This window comes from Nothobranchius furzeri, chromosome 6 (genome assembly GCF_043380555.1).
Source record: "Nothobranchius furzeri strain GRZ-AD chromosome 6, NfurGRZ-RIMD1, whole genome shotgun sequence".
NCBI lineage: Eukaryota > Metazoa > Chordata > Actinopteri > Cyprinodontiformes > Nothobranchiidae > Nothobranchius > Nothobranchius furzeri.
Window position 1 is genome coordinate 49,874,181 of NC_091746.1, and position 21,624 is coordinate 49,895,804.

The 21,624-nt window shown below is 43.2% G+C and overlaps 1 protein-coding gene across 5 annotated transcripts in view; it reads right to left on the bottom strand.

The window, feature by feature from the left end:
• The window catches only part of LOC107372496 (rab GTPase-activating protein 1), a 120,721-nt gene that overhangs the window by 5,567 nt on the left and 93,530 nt on the right, over positions 1-21,624 (bottom strand). For all 5 annotated transcript variants that reach the window (XM_054744895.2, XM_054744894.2, XM_054744891.2 and 2 more), the window contains 10 exons: positions 20,749-20,862; positions 17,893-17,967; positions 17,408-17,533; positions 17,057-17,200; positions 12,939-12,980; positions 12,370-12,498; positions 4,026-4,118; positions 3,368-3,478; positions 2,830-2,934; positions 618-701 (listed from right to left, as the gene is read on the bottom strand). In XM_054744895.2, coding sequence (XP_054600870.2) covers positions 618-701; positions 2,830-2,934; positions 3,368-3,478; positions 4,026-4,118; positions 12,370-12,498; positions 12,939-12,980; positions 17,057-17,200; positions 17,408-17,533; positions 17,893-17,967; positions 20,749-20,862 — 1,023 coding nt within the window. The remainder of the gene's footprint in view (positions 1-617; positions 702-2,829; positions 2,935-3,367; positions 3,479-4,025; positions 4,119-12,369; positions 12,499-12,938; positions 12,981-17,056; positions 17,201-17,407; positions 17,534-17,892; positions 17,968-20,748; positions 20,863-21,624) is intronic.

Here is a 21,624-nt window from a genome sequence, read left to right on the forward strand (position 1 = left end):
TTATTAGGAGTTCCACACTCGATCAGGGTGCAATTATCAGAGTCATTTTAGAGAATTAAATCTGCATTTGGAGCATGCTGCTGTCTTAGCTAATGACGTGTGTAGAAAGAGCTTTGGAGGAGACGAACAGTCTCGGTCATTAAAAGCCAGAAAAGAAGAGCTTATAAGTGTTTGGAATAGCTAAATCCCTTGCAACAGAAACAACAGAAAGTTGGAACAAGGACACATCAGGATGTGTCTCAGACTGAAGCACACATTGGTCTCACGGGATCTGGACTTGGAGTCAAAGCGTCGACACATTTAAACCAGATCTAACCTGAGAGAAAACAGCTGATGTGAACCTGAACCTTCAGTATAAACATTAAGTTACGGTGAAAGTCAGAAAGCCTTCATCAGACATTTTTAGAAGCTAATTATTAGTGACGAGTCTGCAGGATGGAGCTGGTGAGAACATCTAGCTGCTAACCACAGCAACAGCGCCCCCTGAGGCCACGGTGGAACATTACATCTAATCAGGTCAGCTGTTTTTAAAGCTTTTTATGGACAAAACACCAGAAGAGTGACACATTTTAGAAGCAGTAAGTGATATTCATAATGTTTAATCTCTCAGCACATACCTGTTTATATTCCCCAATGATGGAACCGTTCTTCTTTATCTCTGATTCGGACTTATCGAGTTCCCGTCGGCACATTTCCTTAAGCTGCAAGAACACACAGATGCAGTTTGGTTGTTAGGTAGCAGAAACGAGCGTCCTTAGAGACCATGTGACCGCCATGACACGTAACAATGACAAAGACAAGTGTTGTAGCGTTGTCCTGCACTCAACACAACCTCTACTCCACATAAATCACTCAGAAGAAGAAAAGATCATTTCTACAGCGCCTCTCAAGATAAAAATCACGAGGTGCTTCACAAAAACAAAAAATGTGAAAATATAAAAAAGAATTTAGAAAATGATTAAAAATATATTTAAATGAGCAAAAAATAAACAATTGTGATTTAAAAAATGTAAAGGAAGAGAGAGAGTGAATAGGAAAGAGGGAAATCAGTGGATCCTGAGGAAGGTGGAATAGGTGGGGAGAGCAGAACAAGGAGAGGGTGATGAAGGTCACACCAAAAACAGCCTGAACAGGTGAGTCTTCAGCTGCTTTTTAAAGGAGTCAGAGGTGCGCCCACACTCACAGAGGGACACGAGGCTTTGAGAGGATGGTTTTAAACACACACAGGGTTTCAGGTGTGTCTGCTGCTGCTCCCGCAAACCCAAAAACTTCTAATACTGAAGGTTTCAGATGAAACACTTATAAAAAGTTGGGAAAGTTTCTGGAGTTTATCCTGCAATCAAACCAGTTTTTTAAAAATACAATTTTTCTTCTTAATTAAATGATAAAAAATAACATTACATTCAAAAGCTTGATCTTGTTTAAAAGTGAAAGTACGTCAGTGGGAATGAAGATCAGCTCTTTGAGGAATCAGCGTCTCACTAAGGAAAACACAAGCAGCACAGCCTGATCAATGCAAACATGTGTTACTGGGATCAAAAAATCTGTTGTTGTTTGAGTACAATCTGCATCTTGGAGCCTCTGATGAATCCATAAATTATAATTATGATTTACTTTATTTGAACTGTAGCTTTTAAATTGTTTCCAAACAGCCAAACCTTCTCGTAATGATTCAAAGTTGATAAATCATCCTTCAGGCTTTCGAAAAGTCCTGCAAAGTTTTTCTTCAGCCTTTCGCTGCATTTTCCCGCTACTTTTATGTCGGCTCCTGGTTTCTGATCATGTGCGGTAAATGCTTTACGGGGACATGTCTTCTATGTGCTGCCATGTGGGTCTCTACTGCCTCTATAAACACTTCAAACATAAAAAACACATCTTTTTTCTGTCAATGTGTGGTTTTAGGAACTATGTGGCTAAAAAGGCTGTTTCCAACAACTCCAGAACCCCTCGTCACCTCTCCAGGCTGGAGGAGCAGCAGCTCTACTCTGAGCCCCACCCAGACGTCAGAGTTTCTCAGCCTATAGCAGTCTGAGTGAGGGGGCAGGTGGGTGTGGCCAGCTCCAGCTTGTTTTTTTACAGTGACAGAGCCCTGAAACAACTCATTCTGGAATGTATGCAAAATGCCAAGAATAAAGCAGCTGAAATCTCTTCATGTAAATGGGATTTAGTGTAAAGAACTTCATAAACATGTTTTTAAATCAACCATAGAATTATTAGACCCTTTTAAAACAATATGCATCACTTAAGGGGGGGATTAGGACCTAAAATAAACTATCTGCATCACATGAACTGTTGAAAGACCTGCCTTTTGGAAAAGAAACCATTGCAACAGATATCAGACAAACACATCATCATCATCATCATCATCATCATCATCATCACCGTTCTGCAGTGGGGTCTGTTTAGGGTGTGTGTTGGCACACGACTGGTTTACATCCTGATATCAGGAACTTTTTTATGTTTCAGTGATTCATAAATCAGTAAAAAATGCAACCAAACTCTACAGAAAACCTTTGACAGACCTTTAGAAAGCCTGAAGAATTCATTCCTAAACCCACTTTAAAATTCAATTTCTTCTTAACAAACTAAAGAAATGAGTGTAATCACGGGCCTGATTACTGTAAAGGTTTCTCCTAAACAGGCTTTAAAGCCTTACTTTGAAACATTTTCTTATTTTTAAATCATTTTCTTCAGCCAGTATGTGCCCAAATGACCCGTTACAGAGCTAATGAAATGTCACTCAGACCCCCACTGCCCTCTGTGGCCAGAATGCTGCACTTGCAACATCAGAGTGCCGGTCACTGTTGGACTTATTAAAGTGCCTCGAACCTGAGCAGACTCTTCCTCCAGTCGTCTCTTCTCATCTTCAGATTCAACCAGCTTCTGTTTAGTCAGCAGCAGCTCTTTATTCAGGGCATCTGCCTTTTCCTCCGCCTGACACACACACACACACACACACACACACACACACACACACACACACACACACACACACACACACACACACACACACACACACACACACACACACACACAAACAAAGGACTCTAATGCTGAAAAAGTCACAGAGTTGAGCTCATCCTACTTTATAAAATAAGATTCAAGGTAGGTCAGAAGAAAATAGAACTCCTGCACACAAATGTGCATCACGTGGCTTCAGTACAAACAAAGGTTAAAGTAATCAAGCCTGTATGCAGCTTTACAACCAAAACACAAACTTTTCCTGCCATTCTGTCTCATATGAAATCAGTTGTAGCTCAACCATCACTAAATGTTATCCAGATGAATGTTCTTGCTAAAGTAACCAATCAGATTCCAATCAACAAGGAAATCCACACTCGGATGTACGATTGGGGAGTATGCTTACGTTGTCGAGGTCTTTGCGCAGAGCTATCTTGCTGCAAACTAGTTCATGAGCCAGATCGTCGTTCTCCTGCTCCAGACGCATGTTAGCCTCTTGCAATCGACGATTCTCACGCTGGATGGAAAAGAAAGATAATCAAAAAAGTGAGGAGACAAAGGAGGGTAAAAGAGTGGTGAAGGAAAGAAAGAAAGAAAAAGTGAAGTGGGAGAACAGAGAAGTGCTGAGTCATAAAAAAGGTGAAGGAAAGTGAAAACCCAGCAGAAGAGGGAAACGAGTGATTCATAAAGAGCTGAAAAGTCTGAAGTAGTGTAAGAATAGAAGATGGTAGGTGTTAGAGCAGCGTGTAATGGTTAACAGGATATAATCTGTGCATCATTTACAGCAGCAGCAGGTTTTCTAACAACTCCCACGTGGTGACAAACAGATCAGTTAAACTTTAATCTGTGCAGCTGCCCAAATGTTTGATGTGAGTAGCAGAGGACTTGATGAGCCACCAGAAATCCAAGAAATTGCCAATGTGCGTGTGTGTGTGTGCGTGTGTGTGTGTGTGTGTGTGTGTGTGTGTGTGTGTGTGTGTGTGTGTGTGTGTGTGTGTGTGTGTGTGTGTGTGTGTGTGTGTGTGTGTGTGTGTGTGTGTGTGTGTGTGTGTGTGTGAGACTACCTCGTATCTTTCAATGGGGGCTTCCTGTTGCTCCTGCTGCTCTCTTATGGTGTGGTATTCCTTCTCAAACTTCTTCAGCTTCTTCTCGCTGATCTTTTGGGAAAATAAGTGAAAATCATGTATTTAATGTTATTTTTGACTAACTGGGAGTTTTTATCCTTTTTATCATCAAATCAAATAAAAATTGACATAGTTTGCAAATGTAGACTAAAGTTACAAAAGCAGGCAGATGAGTGCCCATACTAGAGTGACTCATACAGTCTGACTGCTTGTTTTGTGTTAAAGGAGACATATTATGTTTTTTTCTTAAAGTAGCTTTCCGGAGTTTTCCTCTTTCAGAAATGATGCATGATTTTCAGAAATCCGTAAAAGTGATTGTCCCATCATGTAATGTGATATAATGTAAGCAATACGTCTCCTCCTTGAACCGTCACCTTATCGTGGTGGAGGAGTTTGAGTGCCCTAATGATCCTAGGAGCTATGTTGTCTGGGGCACTTTGTGCCCCTGGTAGGGTCTCCCATGACAAATTGGTCTTAGGTGAAGGGTGAGACAAAGAACGGTTCGAAGGATCTTTCATGGCGGTTAAAACAAAGAGTCGGAGTACCCGGCCCGGAGGGTTACCGGGGTCCCACCCTGGAGCCAGGCCTGGGGTTGGGGCCCGTGAGCGAGCGCCTGGTGGCCGGGCTTTCGCCCATGGGGCCCGGCCGGGCCCAGCCCGAACCGGATACATGGGCTCGTCCAACTGTGGACCCACCACCCGCAGGAGGAACATGAAGGGTCCGGTGCAATGCGAATCGGGTGGCAGACCAAGGCGGGAGCCTTGGCGGTCCAATCCCCGGACAAGAAAACTAGTTTTTGGGACATGGAACGTCACCTCGCTGGCGGGGAAGGAGCCGGAGCTTGTGGCAGAGGTTGAGCGGTACCGGCTAGATATAGTCGGACTCACCTCGACACATTGCATTGGCTCTGGAACCCGAGACCTGGAGAGGGGTTGGACACTCTACTTTGCTGGAGTTGCTCCGGGTGAGAGGCGGAGGGCTGGGGTTGGCTTTTTGTTAGCCCCGAGACTCTCTGCCTGTGTGTTGGGGTTTACCCCGGGGGACAAGAGGGTAGCTTCCTTGCGCCTTCGGGTCGGGGAACGGGTCCTGACTGTTGTTTGTGCTTATGGGCCAAATATCAGTTCAGAGTACCCACCCTTTTTGGAGTCCCTGGGACGAGTGCTAGATAGTGCTCCATCAGGGGACTCCATTGTCCTGCTGGGGGACTTCAATGCTCACGTGGGCAATGACAGCTTGACCTGGAGGGGTGTGATTGGGAGGAACGGCCCACCTAATCTGAACTCGAGCGGTGTTTTGTTACTGGACTTCTGTGCAAGCCGCAGTTTGGCCATAACGAACACCATGTTCGAACATAAGGATGCCCACCGGTACACTTGGTACCAGGGCAGCCTAGGTCACAGGTCGATGATAGATTTTGTAGTCGTTTCATCTGACCTGCGGCCGTATGTTTTGGACACCCGAGTGAAGAGAGGGGCGGAGCTGTCAACTGATCACCACCTGGTGGTGAGTTGGATCAGATGGCAAGGGAAGATGCCGCGTAGACCTGGCAGACCCAAACGCATAGTGAGGGTCTGCTGGGAACGCCTGACAGAAGAACCTGTCAAGACGGTCTTCAACTCCCACCTCCGGCAGAGCTTTGACCACGTCCCGAGAGCAGTGGGGGACATTGAGTCCGAGTGGGCCTTGTTCCACTCTGCGATTGTCGAGGCGGCTGTTGCTAGCTGTGGTTGTAAGGTGGCCGGTGCCAGTCGTGGTGGCAACCCCCGTACCCGCTGGTGGACACCAGAGGTTCGGGGAGCCGTCAGGCTGAAGAAGGAGGCCTACAGGGCGTGGCTGGTCTGTGGGTCTCCGGAGGCAGCAGACAGGTACCGGATAGCCAAGCGGGGTGCAGCAGTGGCAGTTGCCGAGGCAAAATCTCGGGCGTGGGAGGAGTTTGGTGAGGCCCTGGAGAAAGACTATCGATCGGCTCCAAAGAGGTTCTGGCAAACTGTCCGACGCCTCAGGAGAGGAAGGCAGCAACTTGCTCACACTGTTTACAGTGGGGATGGGGAGCTGCTGACGTCAACTGAGGCTATAGTCGGACGGTGGAAGGAATACTTTGAGGAGCTCCTCAATCCCACCAATGCGCATTCCGAGGAGGAACCAGAGCTGGGAGGCCTGGGGATGGACTGTCCGATCTCGGGGGCAGAAGTTGCTGAGGTAGTCAAACAACTACACAGCGGCGGAGCCCCGGGGGCGGATGAGGTTCGTCCTGGGTATCTCAAGGCTATGGATGTTGTAGGGCTGTCATGGTTGACACGTCTCTACAACATTGCGTGGTCATCGGGGGCAGTTCCTAGGGAGTGGCAGACCGGGGTGGTGGTCCCCATCTTTAAGAAGGGTGACCTGAGGGTGTGTTCCAACTATAGGGGGATCACACTCCTCAGCCTCCCTGGAAAGGTCTACGCCAAGGTACTGGAGAGGAGGGTCCGATCGATAGTTGAATCTCAGATAGAGGAGGAGCAATGTGGTTTTCGTCCTGGCCGTGGAACTGTGGACCAGCTCTATACCCTTGCAAGGGTGATGGAGGGGGCATGGGAGTTTGCCCAACCAATCCACATGTGCTTTGTGGATTTGGAGAAGGCTTATGACCGTGTCCCCAGGGGCACCCTGTGGGGGACGCTCCAGGAGTATGGGGTGGGTGGCTTTCTGTTAAGGGCCATTCAGTCCCTTTACCAGAGGAGCGTGAGTTTGGTCCGCATAGCCGGTAGTAAGTCGGACCTGTTCCCAGTGAGGGTTGGACTTCGCCAGGGCTGCCCTTTGTCACCGGTTCTGTTCATTACTTTTATGGACAGAATTTCTAGACGCAGCCGTGGTGTGGAGTGTGTCGAGTTTGGTGGCAGGAGAATCTCGTCTCTGCTTTTTGCGGATGATGTGGTCCTCCTAGCTTCATCCAGCTCTGACCTTCAGCTCTTGCTGGGTAGGTTCGCGGCCGAATGTGAAGCGGCTGGGATGAGGATCAGCACCTCCAAATCTGAGACCATGGTTCTCGGCCGGAAAAGGGTGGCTTGCCACCTCCGGGTCGGGGGAGAGGTCCTACCTCAAGTGGAGGAGTTTAAGTATCTCGGGGTCTTGTTCACGAGTGAGGGTAGGAGGGATCGGGAGATCGACAGGCGGATTGGTTCGGCGTCTGCAGTGATGCGGACGCTGAGCCGATCTGTCGTGGGGAAGAGGGAGCTGAGCCAGAAAGCCAGGCTCTCGATTTACCGGTCGATCTACGTCCCAATCCTCACCTATGGTCATGAGCTTTGGGTAATGACCGAAAGAACGAGATCGCGGATACAAGCGGCCGAAATGAGTTTCCTCCGTAGGGTGGCCGGGCTCAGCCTTAGAGATAGGGTGAGGAGCTCGGACATTCGGGAGGGACTCGGAGTAGAACCGCTGCTCCTCCGGATCGAAAGGAGCCAGTTGAGGTGGTTTGGGCATCTGGTCAGGATGCCTCCTGGACGCCTCCCCGGGGAGGTGTTTCGGGCATGTCCTGCCGGCAGAAGGCCCCCGGGTCGACCTAGGACACGTTGGAGAGGTTACATCTCCAATCTGGTCCGGGAACGCCTTGGGGTCCTGCCGGAGGAGCTGGTGGACAAGGCCGGGGAGAGGACGGCCTGGAGCTCCCTAATTGGGATGCTGCCCCCGCGACCCGGACCCGGATAAGCGGAGGAAGACGACGACGACGACGACGACGAATACGTCTCTTTTTGTTTTGCTGAACACGGCCCCTGCCCCGCAGAGCTCCGTGAAATAGGAAACTAAGTGCCAGCCAGAACTAACCACTAGTGTTAGACCACCGCTTACATGTTTCACGTTTAAGGAATACCTCAGCTGATGGAGAGTTGATGAACTTTTCACGAACAAGAAAGTCTAAAATATAAATATATGAGAATACAACATGATTTAATTATAAATAAATAATGGTAAATGGCCTGTATTTGATATTGTGCCTTCTAGAGTCCTGGAACCCCACAAGGTGCTTTACAACACAATCAGTCATTCACCCATTCACACGATGTGGCCACAGCTGGCCTGGGGCGCACTGACAGAAGCGAGGCTGCCGAGCACTGGTGCCACCGGTCCAGCAGGCAAGACGGATTAAGTGTCTTGCCCAAGGACACAATGACAATGACAAACTGAGAGGGGCTCGAACCTGCAACCTTCTCATTACAGGGCAAGCACTTAACCCCTGTGCCACCGTCGCCTCATGAGAATACTACTTTTAAAACAACGCATTTTAGCTCCGTTTGTCAGCTGCAGAAGGACATAAATAAACAAGAAATGTGAAGTTGCCAGCTTGAAAAAAAATACAGAAGAAACGATTTGTGTGATATGCTTGTCAGCCACTAGATGGTGCCATCGGATAAGAGAAATACCCCGGAAAAAGACAAAGTTATATATATATATATATATATATATATATATATATATATATATATATATATATATATATATATATATATATATATATATATATATATATATACATATATATAAGTTCTATGGTCAATACAAAACATGTTTATGAAGTTCTTTACACTAAATCTCTCTTACATTAAAGATTTCAGCAGTATTATTTTTGAGATTTTCAGTACCTTCCAGAATGAGCCATTTCAGGGCTCTGACTCTTAAGAAAACAAGCTGGAGCTGGCCATGCCCACCCACCCCATGATTGGGGGCTATGAGATGAGGCGCTTAGTTATCTAGGAGGGCCTCTGAATGAACAAGAGAAGTAGTACTTTTCTAATTTCCTTGTTTTGTGATGTCACAAACAAGGTCTTTTTGAAATGATTAATTTCAGTCAATGACAGAAAACAGATTGATGAGTTTTTATAGAGGTAGTAGAGACCTAGCCTGGCCAGCCATGCCAATGCTTCTTTATGGGAATCAAAGGGCCTGGTAACGCTCCATTCAAATAACCCCACCCCCTGAGAATTCTAATCAGCGCTGAGTAGCGTGCGTCTCTCACCGCAGCGCTGAGTTTCTCATTAACAACAAAGGTGGCATCTGAAGCAGAGTTAGCTGCAGCTCTTTTCTCTGTTCTAAATTACTTGGACACGACTTTAAAACCACAACAAGAAGCACCAAAAACCTTTCTTCTAAAGAAAGATGTTTGTGCCGTCGCCAGACGCCCTCTTTGACTTCAGCTAAAAAATTACAGCATCACGTGATAAAGTCATCATTTCCACCTTTTTCTAATAGGGTATTTTTGAGCTGGCTAGTCCCACCCCTCATGGTGCTCTCTACCTCGAGTATCACGACTCTTCCTCTGTGTAGAACAGACAAAGGGCGAGTCTGGAAGGCCAGGCTTGCAAAGACCCACAGTGCAAAACAAAATCACGCAAAAGGTGAGTTTTTTATATGTCCCGTTTAAAATATGCATTAGTTTCATGTTTCTCTTTTAATAAGAATGATTGAAAATCCCTAAATTACAAAAATCTGCCCGTGAGTGACTTTAAAAAAGTAAATGAACCCTTCAAACGAGAGGTGTAAAATCACTGAACATCCAACAGAGTTTGGAAGTCGTAGCCCAACTGATAAGCTGCAACCAGAAATCGTCAATGAAATAAGATAGAAAAATTGATTTTTATTTATAGAAAGCCCTTGAGCTGCATTGAGGTAAAGAAGCAGCGCCTGATAATGAGATCTCAGAAGACAAGCTTGAGCTGAATCAACAGCAAAACTCCGGAAACCTCCTCCAGAGAATCTTTCTGCTGCAGAAGAAGCTTCATCTCTAAAGCTCCACTTTCATTAACGGGTCTAATAGAGACAAACATAGTAAAACACGCAGGTGTGTTTAGTTGTAGGTGCATTGTTAAGCCAATCTAAAATTTAATCATTGACTAAATCTAGCTTGTTATCTTCTTAAAGGGCGCAGAACAGGAAGTATTCAGACAACTCTGAACAGAGTTCCTCCCTATTCTGGTGTTTTTAATGCTGAACCATTTCATACGTCTAACAGCAGCTCAGGTGGAGCTACAAAGGACCTAAAAACAGTAGATTAACGACGCCCTAAAACCTGTTTACCGGATTATAATTGTGAAAGGGAGATTCTAGTGCATTGTGTGGGTTTTGTCTTTGGCTGCATGCATTTGCTCCGTAGCGTGAAGCGGAGGCAGACGATAGGAGGAGTTAGCGAGGAGCTGGAGTTGTGTCATCTTCACTCGCACAGCCGTCACAGACAGCTGGCTTTCCACAAGCTACTGATTAGAAAGAAAATTACCAGCACAGAACATCGGTGGCTCTCACACGCCAGAGATGCGTCATCAATAATAAGACAGGCTTCTCATTAGGAAAACTTCAATCCATTTGAAATGACCAATTAGTGCAGTAGCAGCAGGGGTGCTCTGACTGTTTGTATGGCCGCCATCTTTAACCATAAACATGACAAAGAGCCAAGATCTCTTTTATGTTATGGTCACTCAGAAGTTTGGGATCAGTTGGAAATGTTCTTGTTTTTACTGAAAACATACAAAAGTGAGTCTGAATGGAAATGTAGAGTCAGAGTTAGAAGCTAAATGCGGTCAGTCCTGCAGACCTCAGACGCTACGAGATGATGTTGCAAAGTCTTCTGATAGATTTTAATCAAATAGTTTAATAAAGTCAGCAGCTGCACCAGGAGATCGGTAAAATAGGCTAACTACTCGTTCACACAGAGTGCGGCGTGGAGGCGGTCCGGTTTCCTGTCTGTCATTCACCCCCACTACGGTCCGTCTGCTGAACGTCTCCAGACATCTGCTCCACTAGGACACCAAATGATTAGAAATTTGACACAATGCGTTCAAAAATATACCGGTAAAAATGATGTGAACTATCATACACTGTGACCTGATATTACTGTCATTAATAATAAAACAATGCAAGAGGAGTTTTATTTGGAAAAACAAAACAGATGCTCCTAGCTGTTCCAAGTCTAACTTCCTGTCTGGCTTGTGCCATTTCTTTAACTTCATGACGATGCAGTATCTAGAGAAAATGGACTATGAAGAAACAAACCTTCCACATCTGGATTTTCACAGCGGCAGGTGTGAAAAGGCTCTGATTGGACTCAATGATTTGGGTCCATGCAGAAGCCGTGCGGAAACAGAACTCCTGTCGTTCTGCACGAGTGTGAATGAGGGGTAATAGTTGCTGAAAGTAGGTCTTTGTAAAAAAAATAAATAAATAAAATGAGAGGATTATTTACATATTTTTTTGCAGACAGTTTTTTTTCTCCCCCCGTTGCATAAAATTGCATTTTTATATGGGGAAAAAAGACATTTCCAAATGAACCCAAACGTTAGAAAGATCAGAGAAAATGCAAAGCGAAGCTGGAAGTTATTTCTTAAATCAGACGCTCCTGCTGAATAAAGGAAACAAAGACTCGGGTGGACATTAAAAAGATTTGTTTAAACTACAGACAGCTGTGAGATGAGGTCAGGAGCTGAGATCATCCCTCAGCACTAGAAAAAAACCATCTAAAACTGAACCAACACAATGTTTTTAAATGTCACATGACTGGCCTTTTATGGAACACAAAATAAATTAATGCGTGTTTCTGTCAGAGCCATCCATCAGTGAGATCAACTGTAATCCAATAATCAGTTAATCCTGCTGGCAAGGGCTCAGATTAACAAATGTAGGAGCGAAAGTCAGTTTGCTTCTAACTTATTATTGTTCACCGTGTCATAATAATACACGTATGTGTTTCTGTCAAACTGGGGCTAATATAAGCATCACTGGCTTACAGGATTTCCTCTGTTGGAGGAGATTTGATGTATGTTTCATCTGCTGCCCACCTGTTCCCACTCGGCTTTTTTTTCTTAGCGTTTCAACAAATAAATATTTCTGCCCAAAGTTATCTTCAAAGTTAGTTCTTCTTAACTGGGCCAGACTGCTAAAATCAGGTCAGGATACGTGCGTGCGTGCGTGCGCGCGTGCGTGTGTGTGTGTGTGTGTGTGTGTGTGTGTGTGTGTGTGTGTGTGTGTGTGCGTGTGTGCGTGTGTGTGTGTGTGTGTGTGTCAGTTATGATACAGCTCAACAGAGACCCCTAACGGTAGCACAGCAGCATTGCTGCACAGTGCAGATTTTTCCTTTATTACTTTTATAAAAAGACTTCTTGTGTTTATATCCTGAGGATATAAATGTAAAGACAGATGTTTTTGACACCACTTTGGAATAAATTTAAACGAGCAAGCTCCTTCTAGGTAATTAATATTATCATCATTTATAACAATATTTTTGTTAGAAAGAGGAGAACAGGAAGCCTCCACTCACCTTCATGCTACAGGCCAGCTCCATCAGTTTCTTTGCGTTTTCCTCGGAGCGGTACCTCTTTGGAACAGGGACTCGAAAAAATTTGAGTGCGCCCTCAAAGTCTGTTTGGATTAGATCGTCTTTTGATGTCTGAAGAAAAAAAAATATGATGACAATATTATTATCAGTCTGGAGTAGATATGATTTATCCAAACCAGAGTAGCAACTTCTGCTAAACCCTTTCATGTGAGTAGCAACACGATGAAATAAGATCCTGTTTTAGTTCTCTACAGAATAAAACACAGCAAAAGATTCACGAGAACTCACAAAAAGAATGTTTAACTGATCAAACTGGAAACTAAACACATCTAACAGAAAGCATGTGCACTGGTTTCAGCACACTGGTGACTCCCCCATGAGCCAACAAGAACATTTTCTCCAAAGCTGGACCTTCTGAAGGCCATTTCTGTTACTACTCACACATATTGGTGTGTGTGTGTGTGTGTGTGTGTGTGTGTGTGTGTGTGTGTGTGTGTGTGTGTGTGTGTGTGTGTGTGTGTGTCTGAATCCAATTTTGTGGGGAACCTCACCTTCAATAATGCCAAGGCTACATTGAAGATCACACTAATGCCCTGAAAAACAAAAACAAACTGTAAGTAAGATACAAAAGCAGAACCTAAATGCTCAGTGAATGGGGGTGTTTATTGGCAAGAAACTGGCGTTCTGCTGGATCTAAGTGCTGCCTTTGATACAGTAGACCACACTATTCTTTTAACTCGTTTAAAACAGATCGGCCTCTGTGGTGTTGTTCACAGTTGGTTCACTTCCTACCTCACAGACAGGACTTTTATGGTGAGTTTGGATACCTGTTCCTCTGGGGTCCACAGCATCACATGTGGTGTGCCTCAGGGTTCAGTTCTAGGCCCAGTGCTTTTTAACCTCTATATGCTCCCTCTGGGCAGCGTCATCAGGAGACATGGGGTGAATTTCCACAGTTACGCTGACGATACACAGTTGTACATCTCCGTGTCTCCTGATGACGCACAGCCAATGGAAACACTTTTTAACTGCATTTTAGATATTAAATCATGGATGACTGAAAACTTTCTCCAGCTCAACCGAGGCAAAACTGAAGTTTTAGTCATCGGTCCTGAGGCCCAGAGAGAGAAACTTTTACCTAAACTACAGTCAATGTCTTTTTATCCATCACTACAAGTGAAGAATCTGGGTGTTATTTTCGACTCTGAGCTGACTTTTATTCCCCACATTAAAAACATCACAAAAATAGGTTTTTACCATCTTAAGAATATCGCCAGAGTCCGCCCCATTCTCTCTCGGGCCAAAACGGAGACGCTAGTACATGCTTTTATAACCAGTAGAATTGATTACTGCAATGCCCTACTTTCTGGTCTTCCCAAAAAGATTGTCTCAGGTTTACAACTTTTACAAAACTCAGCAGCACGTGTCCTGATGAAGACCAGGAAGCGGGAGCACATCACTCCGGTTTTAAAATCACTGCACTGGCTCCCCGTATGTTTCAGGATCGATTTTAAGGTTCTTTTAATGGTTTTTAAGTGTCTTAATGGTCTTGGGCCTTCTTATCTTTCAGAAATGCTTTTACTATATAAACCCTCGCGGTCTCTGCGCTCCTCTGGCAGCTATCTCCTAGTTACCCCGAAAGTTAAGACTCACACTCACGGCGAGGCGTCCTTCAAGTACTACGGCCCTCGCCTTTGGAATGGGCTGCCGGAGGACCTCAGGGCCGAAGGGAACGTCCAGGCTTTTAAGAATAGGCTCAAGACCCACCTTTTTAGCTTAGCTTTTAACTGATTACTATTTATCTAGTCTGTCTAACTGAATTGTCTGTCATATTTGTTTACTTATATATATATATATATATATATATATATATATATATATACATATTTATCTCTTTTAATTAATTTTATCATTTTATTTACATCTTAGTTTTTTTACATGATTATGTTTCCTTTTACTATCTTTATAATCACTTTTTATCAGTTACTTTTTATCCATATTAGCTTTTGTTATTTTACAATTATATATTTTAATCCTCCAGTGTTTCCTCTGCGGAGCCCTCTGCCTTGGGGCCGGTGGTCGGCGGCGGCGGCGGCGGTGGCTGGAGTGCTCCTCGGGTAGTGCCCGGGCAGTGGTGGGGGTTTCTGCCCTGCCCCACTGGGCGTCAAGGGCCGGTGTCTTGGCTGCTGCCGTGGATCTGTTGCTGTCAGGGCAGGTGGCTCTGCTGATGATGTGTCTTTCATTACCTGACCCATCTGAACTCAGCCTATTGTTTCCTCTGTTGTTCGTGTGTGTGTGTGTGTGTGTGTGTGTGTGTGTGTGCGTGCGTACGTGCGTGTGTGTGTGTGTGTGTGTGTCTGTGCGGGTGATTGTATGTCCACTTTGCAAGTTGGGTGCGGGACGGGAACCGTAATTGTGAATTGTTTTATACTTGGGGAGGGGGGCTGGGATAGGAATATGGGATCTATGGGGCCATTTTAATCTGTGAAGCACTTAGAGTTGCATTTTTTGTATGAAAAGTGCTATATAAATAAAGTTGATTTGATTTGCTTTAAACATCAGCAGGTATTTGTTATTTTTAAGACAGAATGTAATTGGAGAACTCAGGCTAGATGCTTCCCAGGCACATTCAGTGTGATCATGAGATCTCACTGTCATAGTGAAAGCTACTGCCACCTACCTGTCGGAGTTTGAACTGCACTACACAAAAGGAACAGTAAATGTTTGCATGTAAATTCTACATAAAAATATGATACAGTGATTTTAAATATTAATTCAGTATCATAAAACAAAATATCGAGATATTTTCTTACATCCCTGTCAGCAATGATATTTTATATTTTTTATTGAACTGTTTACCTGCACAAAACAATCATTTTTGATTTAGCTTTACTTTATCCAACAGTTTTTATTACGACCATCAGACTTGATTACAGTAACGTTGAGTCAGTTTATGAGACTTTGGGATCTATTTAGCTTGAATAATATAAACATATAAGTTCATGTGTAATTGTGTGCAATCAGAAGCATATTTACATATTTCCTTCCTTCCTAATGACAGCATCATATTGTCTACTATCTTCAAGGTTTTGGGACAATTTAGCTGTTTATGGAGATAAAAATGTTAGAAAATATGTTTTATCAAATAGATCTATGATTTTAAGACAAAAAACCCTTTTTCTAATTGCAAAACCTTGTTATCTACAGCATTGTTGTTTTTGTATCCCTTTTTCTTGGTTCAATTTCATTCAATTTAATGTTTAATAACATCTAGATAAACACAACAATCTAAAACATTATTCTAATTTTGGCATTTTATTTCTATTTTGTACATTTTTCTTATTATTAGGGGAACTAGGCAGTTTTGGCTTGCTTTTAGTACCCCTAGTAGGCCTGGGCGATATGGACTAAAATCAATTTCACAGTATATTAAAGCTTCATTCTGGAGTATTTCTCTTATGCAGTGGCACCATCTAGTGGCTGACAAGCATATCACACAAAACCACTGTTCCTCTGTTTTTTTAAGATGGCGACTTCACATTTCTGTTTATAAATGTGCTTCTGTAGCCGACAAACAGAGCTAAAGCACGTTGATTTATGAGTATTATTCTCATGTCATGTTGTGTTTTCATATACTTATATTTTAGAGACTTTCCTGTCCGTGAAAAGTTCATCAACTCTGCATCAGCTGAAGTATTCCTTAAATGTGAAGCATCTAAGCGGTAGTCTAACGCTATTGGTTAGTTCTGGTCGGCGCTCAGTTTCCTATTGCACGGAGCTCTGTGGGGCAGGGGGCGTGCTTAGCAAAAAAAAAAAAAAAAAATATATATATATATATATATATATATATATATATGACGTATTGCTTATATTATATCACAGTACATGATAGGATAACCCCTTTTACGGATTTCTGACAAATCATATATAATTTCTGAAAGAGGAAAACTCTGGAAGGCAGCTTTAAGGAGTTCACCTCAATAACGATAAATGGACGATAACTACATGTATGCGCAGAAACAGAAGTTGTCCACTAGATGTGGCTGTCGCCTGTATTGCGTTAAGTCATGTCACGTGTCTCGACTGGTACAGCTTCTTAAAGGAACATGAACATCATCAACCTACACACATCTTTTCATTGTTTTATGATCAAATTTTTTGACATGGAAAAATGATAGTGGTTAGTCAAAAATTTCAATAATGATACATTTTTGATGTATTGCCCAGCACCACCGTCTAGTGTCTGTTTGTAGTACAGAAAGCAAAGACCTTAATCTAACAGCTGAAACGTCTCCCAGCCTTCCTTAGTGTCTACAGGAGTGATTCATCACTAAATTAAACAAACCAGCTGTGGTCATGATCTAAAACATGCAGGAAACATGCTGGAATTTTTTCTCAATTTTTTCCAAGCAGAGCAGCACCAGTCTGAAGGTGCAAATGGAATATTCTGGTTACAAGTGGCAATATGGACTGGGTGGCTTTTTATTAACCCTGTAAAAGATCATTTTAGCGCATACTGGCTCAAGAAAATTATAAAAAATGTATGGAAAAGGTTGCAAAATATCCCTTCAAATTTTTTTTACTATCATTAATAAACAGTAAAAATAAAGAGAAATCCCACCAGGTTCAAATGTGCAGCAGCTGCAGAATAAGTGTTTAAATCACCAACCTCACACAGCAGCAGGTCGATGATATGGAAGACCATGTAAAGAGGAAACTTGGCTGTGAAGAGGGTGAGGAACCACTGAGAGGCGTACATGTGAGCCTCCAGACCCACATTCAGAAAATGGTTGTACAGATCAGGAATGCATTCCTAACAAAAGGGAAAAAGGGAGGAAAAGACTTTAAAAATAGCACAGCAGTGTGTGGATGCACTGGAATGAGAGGGAGAATGTGAAGCAGAGGAGGGTCCATTTAAGGGTTCAAATAAAGCAGCTCTGGTGAATAAATACCAAACAGCAGTCTGGTTTAGATAAACATGTACAACAAGGTACCTGAGGTGTGCAAGTTAAACACAAACCTGCATGAGTCTTTCAAGCTGGAAGAACTTGCAGTGAAGATCCTCAAAGTTCTGTTTGAAAAGGTCCCTCAGCCCGTAATCGAACATGATCTTCACCAGGACACTGAAAGCCTGCTCCTCTGGCATCTGGAAATACAATAAAAAGATTTGCTACTCAGTGTCCTACACCAGCACAACTGGGCTTTGTGTCTCTTTTAGGGGCAATTTTTACAAATACAATAAACATTTCTCCACTAGATGGCAGCGTTAGAATGTCTCTAGCTCCAGCGGTGAGCTGACACCAGACCAAGACTTAAACCTTAATAATCATTAGAGTGATTAGAAATATAAGTGTTTCCTGAGAGAACATCCAACCTCAGGTCTGAGAACTTAAAGCACTCCAAACCAATCTGCTAGAGTTGTTGAGGCTCGAGAAGACACATGAAAGCAAGGCAAGCCCCCTCTGCCCAGAACTCGTTCTGGACTCTGCAGGTGTGTTAACTCACGTGTAGCAACAGAACGGCAGCCAAGAAGGACTGGCCCTGGCAGTAACCAATCTCCTGATCATAAACAGAGTAGGCCTGATGGAGAGTAGAATAGGGAAAACAAGAGTCAGTAGAAAGTTTAAAAACAAATAAAAAATATGATACAAGGTAAAAAATAAAGTACTTTATCTGACTAAAGCATAACCATATTTCTGTCTTGGATCTGGTTTTCAGAAAATCAGGTCAGTGTAAAAAAATCAAGGAATTCATTTAATATTCAGGAAGGAGACAAAGTGAAAAATTAGGAAAAGGACCGTAGTGGCCCACTGAACCAGAAACACAAAGTCGAAGTCAAACGGACAAAGTGTAGATCGATCCGAACGCACAGCAAAGGGAGAGGCCTGTGAATTATTTAAACACACCTCAGGAGCTGCCTGTCTGAGAGGAGATGAATGTCCTCACAAGATCTTTGCATAATGAATTAAATGAAACAGAAAACTGTGGAAATACTGCGGTGGGGCAATTCAGGACGTATAGCAGAACTATATGTTAACATGGATCGTTCAGCAGCAGAAATATGTGATAGAGCTTTTTAGACTAAGTTTGTCTATAAAATACAAGAAAGTTACTGTGATAAAAACAGTATAAAGAAAAAAGTAGGGTTACTTTAAAGATGTGCTTCACTGGTTTAATCAATACATAAATTGCCAAATCAAAATACTCGTACTTCCGCTCTTGGGCATTTTCAATTGCGTGTTACAGTCCAGGAGTGTGAGTGCAGAATTGACCACGCCCCTTTTTCACCCTTGATCCGCACTTGGCCCAAGTCTGTGTTGGGGCAAATTTGGTCAAAAAGGTGTTACCCACAAACCATTGCTGCATGGGAATTTTCAGAAGAAGGCGGAGCAACGGCTCAAGTGCCTTTTCTGAAGATATGCATTTTCAACAAAAGAAGTTAATTTTAAGATGATCAACATTTATTCATGCTCTGAATGTTTTAGACTAAAATTTTATGTGGACAGTGTGGACAATGGATGAAAATTTTGTCAAGAATTTTTTGGGGTTTTTTTTTTGTTTGTTTGAAAGTTGTTAATAAAGATAGTTTAAAATGTAGCACAAACAGCGACCAGCAGCGTAGCAGTCAATGACGCAATGCTCACCGTCGCAATTCAGCTATTATTTGCACACTTGTGTATTACGCGCATGAAACCTTACTGCACACGTCCTCCAAGTGCACTTTGCAGAAGACTGTAGGGCACAGTGGGAGTACTGGGATTGGGCTAAAGCAGCTTCAGATGATGATTTGGAGTCTTATTTGCTGATATTTGGACATCTGACCTCTGATTGGCTAAAAGCAAAGTGAGTCAATTGACTCTGTTTGATCTGCAACGTTGATCTCCAGGAAGTAGAAGTTAAGCGCAGGAGTGGGAAGCAGAAAACAGCAGGATTTGGAGTCTTACTTCCTGATATTCGGACATCTCACCTCAGATTGGATAACGATGGCGCGACCCTACAACTGACTCAGTTTGCAGCGTTGATGTTTTGTCTACACGAATAACACAAGCCTGAAGGAGTTCTGCTGTGGGGTGGAGTTGCTAAGGCTAACAGTTAGCTATTACTAGCTGGATGTTCTCTGCCGTTTCCTGGACGCTAAAACAACAACAGCCTTCCTTATCGCGAGCCAAGATGGGTGAATCTATGAATGTTAAGTGACAGTGTGATGTAGATCTGTCAGGCTTTTCAAATTCTAGAGTTTCACTGTCTATTTTCTATTAGAAGCTAATGCAGGAGATAGGTGTGGGAGACTATTGTCATGGTCAGCTTGCATGAAAGACTCGGTGTGACCGATTATAATCAGAGATAATAATTTAAAAGTTTTTCCAGTGTTCCACACCTTTAATACATGTTTTTATAGATATTTGACATTATTTATGACCAATTAGAAGGACTGTGCTCGTGTGAGTCTTAATTAGCCCACCTAACAGGACTGACTGACTACAGTTGGGTCTTGAGTTTCTGTTTATTCAACTTAATTTGCTTCGCCGCTCCTTTGTGAACCTGCTGAACCAAACAGTCTCAAAGTGACAGATTTAATTAATGCACTCATGCACGGCATCGGCAACCTTCGCTGCTGCTCCACAAGCTTTCTAATTAGACTCAGTGTAAGTGACTGGCCCCAGTTCTGACAGTTAACTCTGCTTTTACCTGAAGGACTTGTTTCACAACTTCTAAGTGGCACTCACTAGCCACTTCGTTAGCTACACCTGTTGAACAGCTTTGTAACGCAAAACACCTGACCAGCCAGTCACAGGGCAACATACTGATAATTTAGGCATCACAACGGAGAAGAAAGGAGATTTAAGTTCATTTAGGTGTGGTTTTTGGTGCCAGATGGGCTGCCCTGGTCAGAAACCATGGACCTAACGGGAATTATTCCCCTGAACCATCATTTACAGCCGATTCTCTTGAGTCAGTATGGACCAGAACCTCTGAAGGACGTTTCCATCTTATTGGATTCCTTACAGGAAGAATTAAGGCAGTGCTGAAGGTCAAATAGAGTCCAGCTTGTATCTAATAGAGTGGTCAGTGAGCATGTCTCATCTTAAATATTTTATTGGCAATATCTCATGTTTTCTAATTCATACAAGTGCCTCTTCTGTTCATTCTGCTACACTGCAAATGAAACCTTTCTACCAATGTGTTTCGAAACTAAGCTTGGATTAAGCGTTTATTCCTCATATTTTTCAACATGTGCTGCTAAACTGTTTACACCTCATTTGCCACACAGATGTTGCAGATCTGTTTGTGTGCAGCATGAAGTCGATTGTAGGATTCCGCCTGCAAAAAGGACCACTTTTACGTGTGCCGAGGTCCCACCTTGCAGATCTTGTAAAGCGAGTCTTGCCCATCTCCTCCAGTGTCTTTGAAATAGTCATGAGCTGGGAACGTCCTGTTAATGTCCCTGGTGATTGCGCTGTCCTGGGGAGATTCCTATGAATGAGACAAGAGAGGGAGGAAACAAAAGTTTTACAACAGTAAAATAAAATGAGATGGGGGGGCCACTATGGCAGAGGACAGCCCTAGGAGCTGAATCTTTTGTTATTGTGTATCTTTGAACACTAACACTCGACTTAGGCCAGGCAGCTGTCAGTGTTCTACATCGTTTCGTCCCCCCGGTATTGAGATTTACCATGTGAGGTAGGAAGAGAAAACTGGAAGCACAGAGCGTACTCTTCTACCGTACAGACCGTCCACAGCTCCACATCTCCTCGTGACTTCAACTGTTCTTTCTTGTAAGAATTTTAATCGATTGTAAAAAAAAAAAAAAAAAAAAAAAAAAGATAATAATAATAATAAAAAATACATCCGAGCTATTTTTGTGCTCCTGGAGTTGACAAACAGTACTCTGAATAAGAGAAAAATCAAGGTGTGTCTTCCAAAAAACTGAGATGTTGTAGTTTTTTTAAAAGTTTCTCACACAATGAACTCCTTTAAAGTGATTAGAGAACTTTTGGTTCGTTCAACAAACATGCTGATATGAGCGTGTTTGGTGTCTTCTGCACCAGCAGCTGATGGACGGTGGTGAGAATTAAAACACACGAATGAAGGATGCAGTAAGAAAGATGCAAGTGTAACATAGCACCTGCCTGAATGTAAATTAGAACACTGTTAGTTTGGGGAAACCTTTTGCAAACACTGGCGCTGACAGAGCACCATGCAGAGAAACCACCACATCGGATCAGTAAATACTCC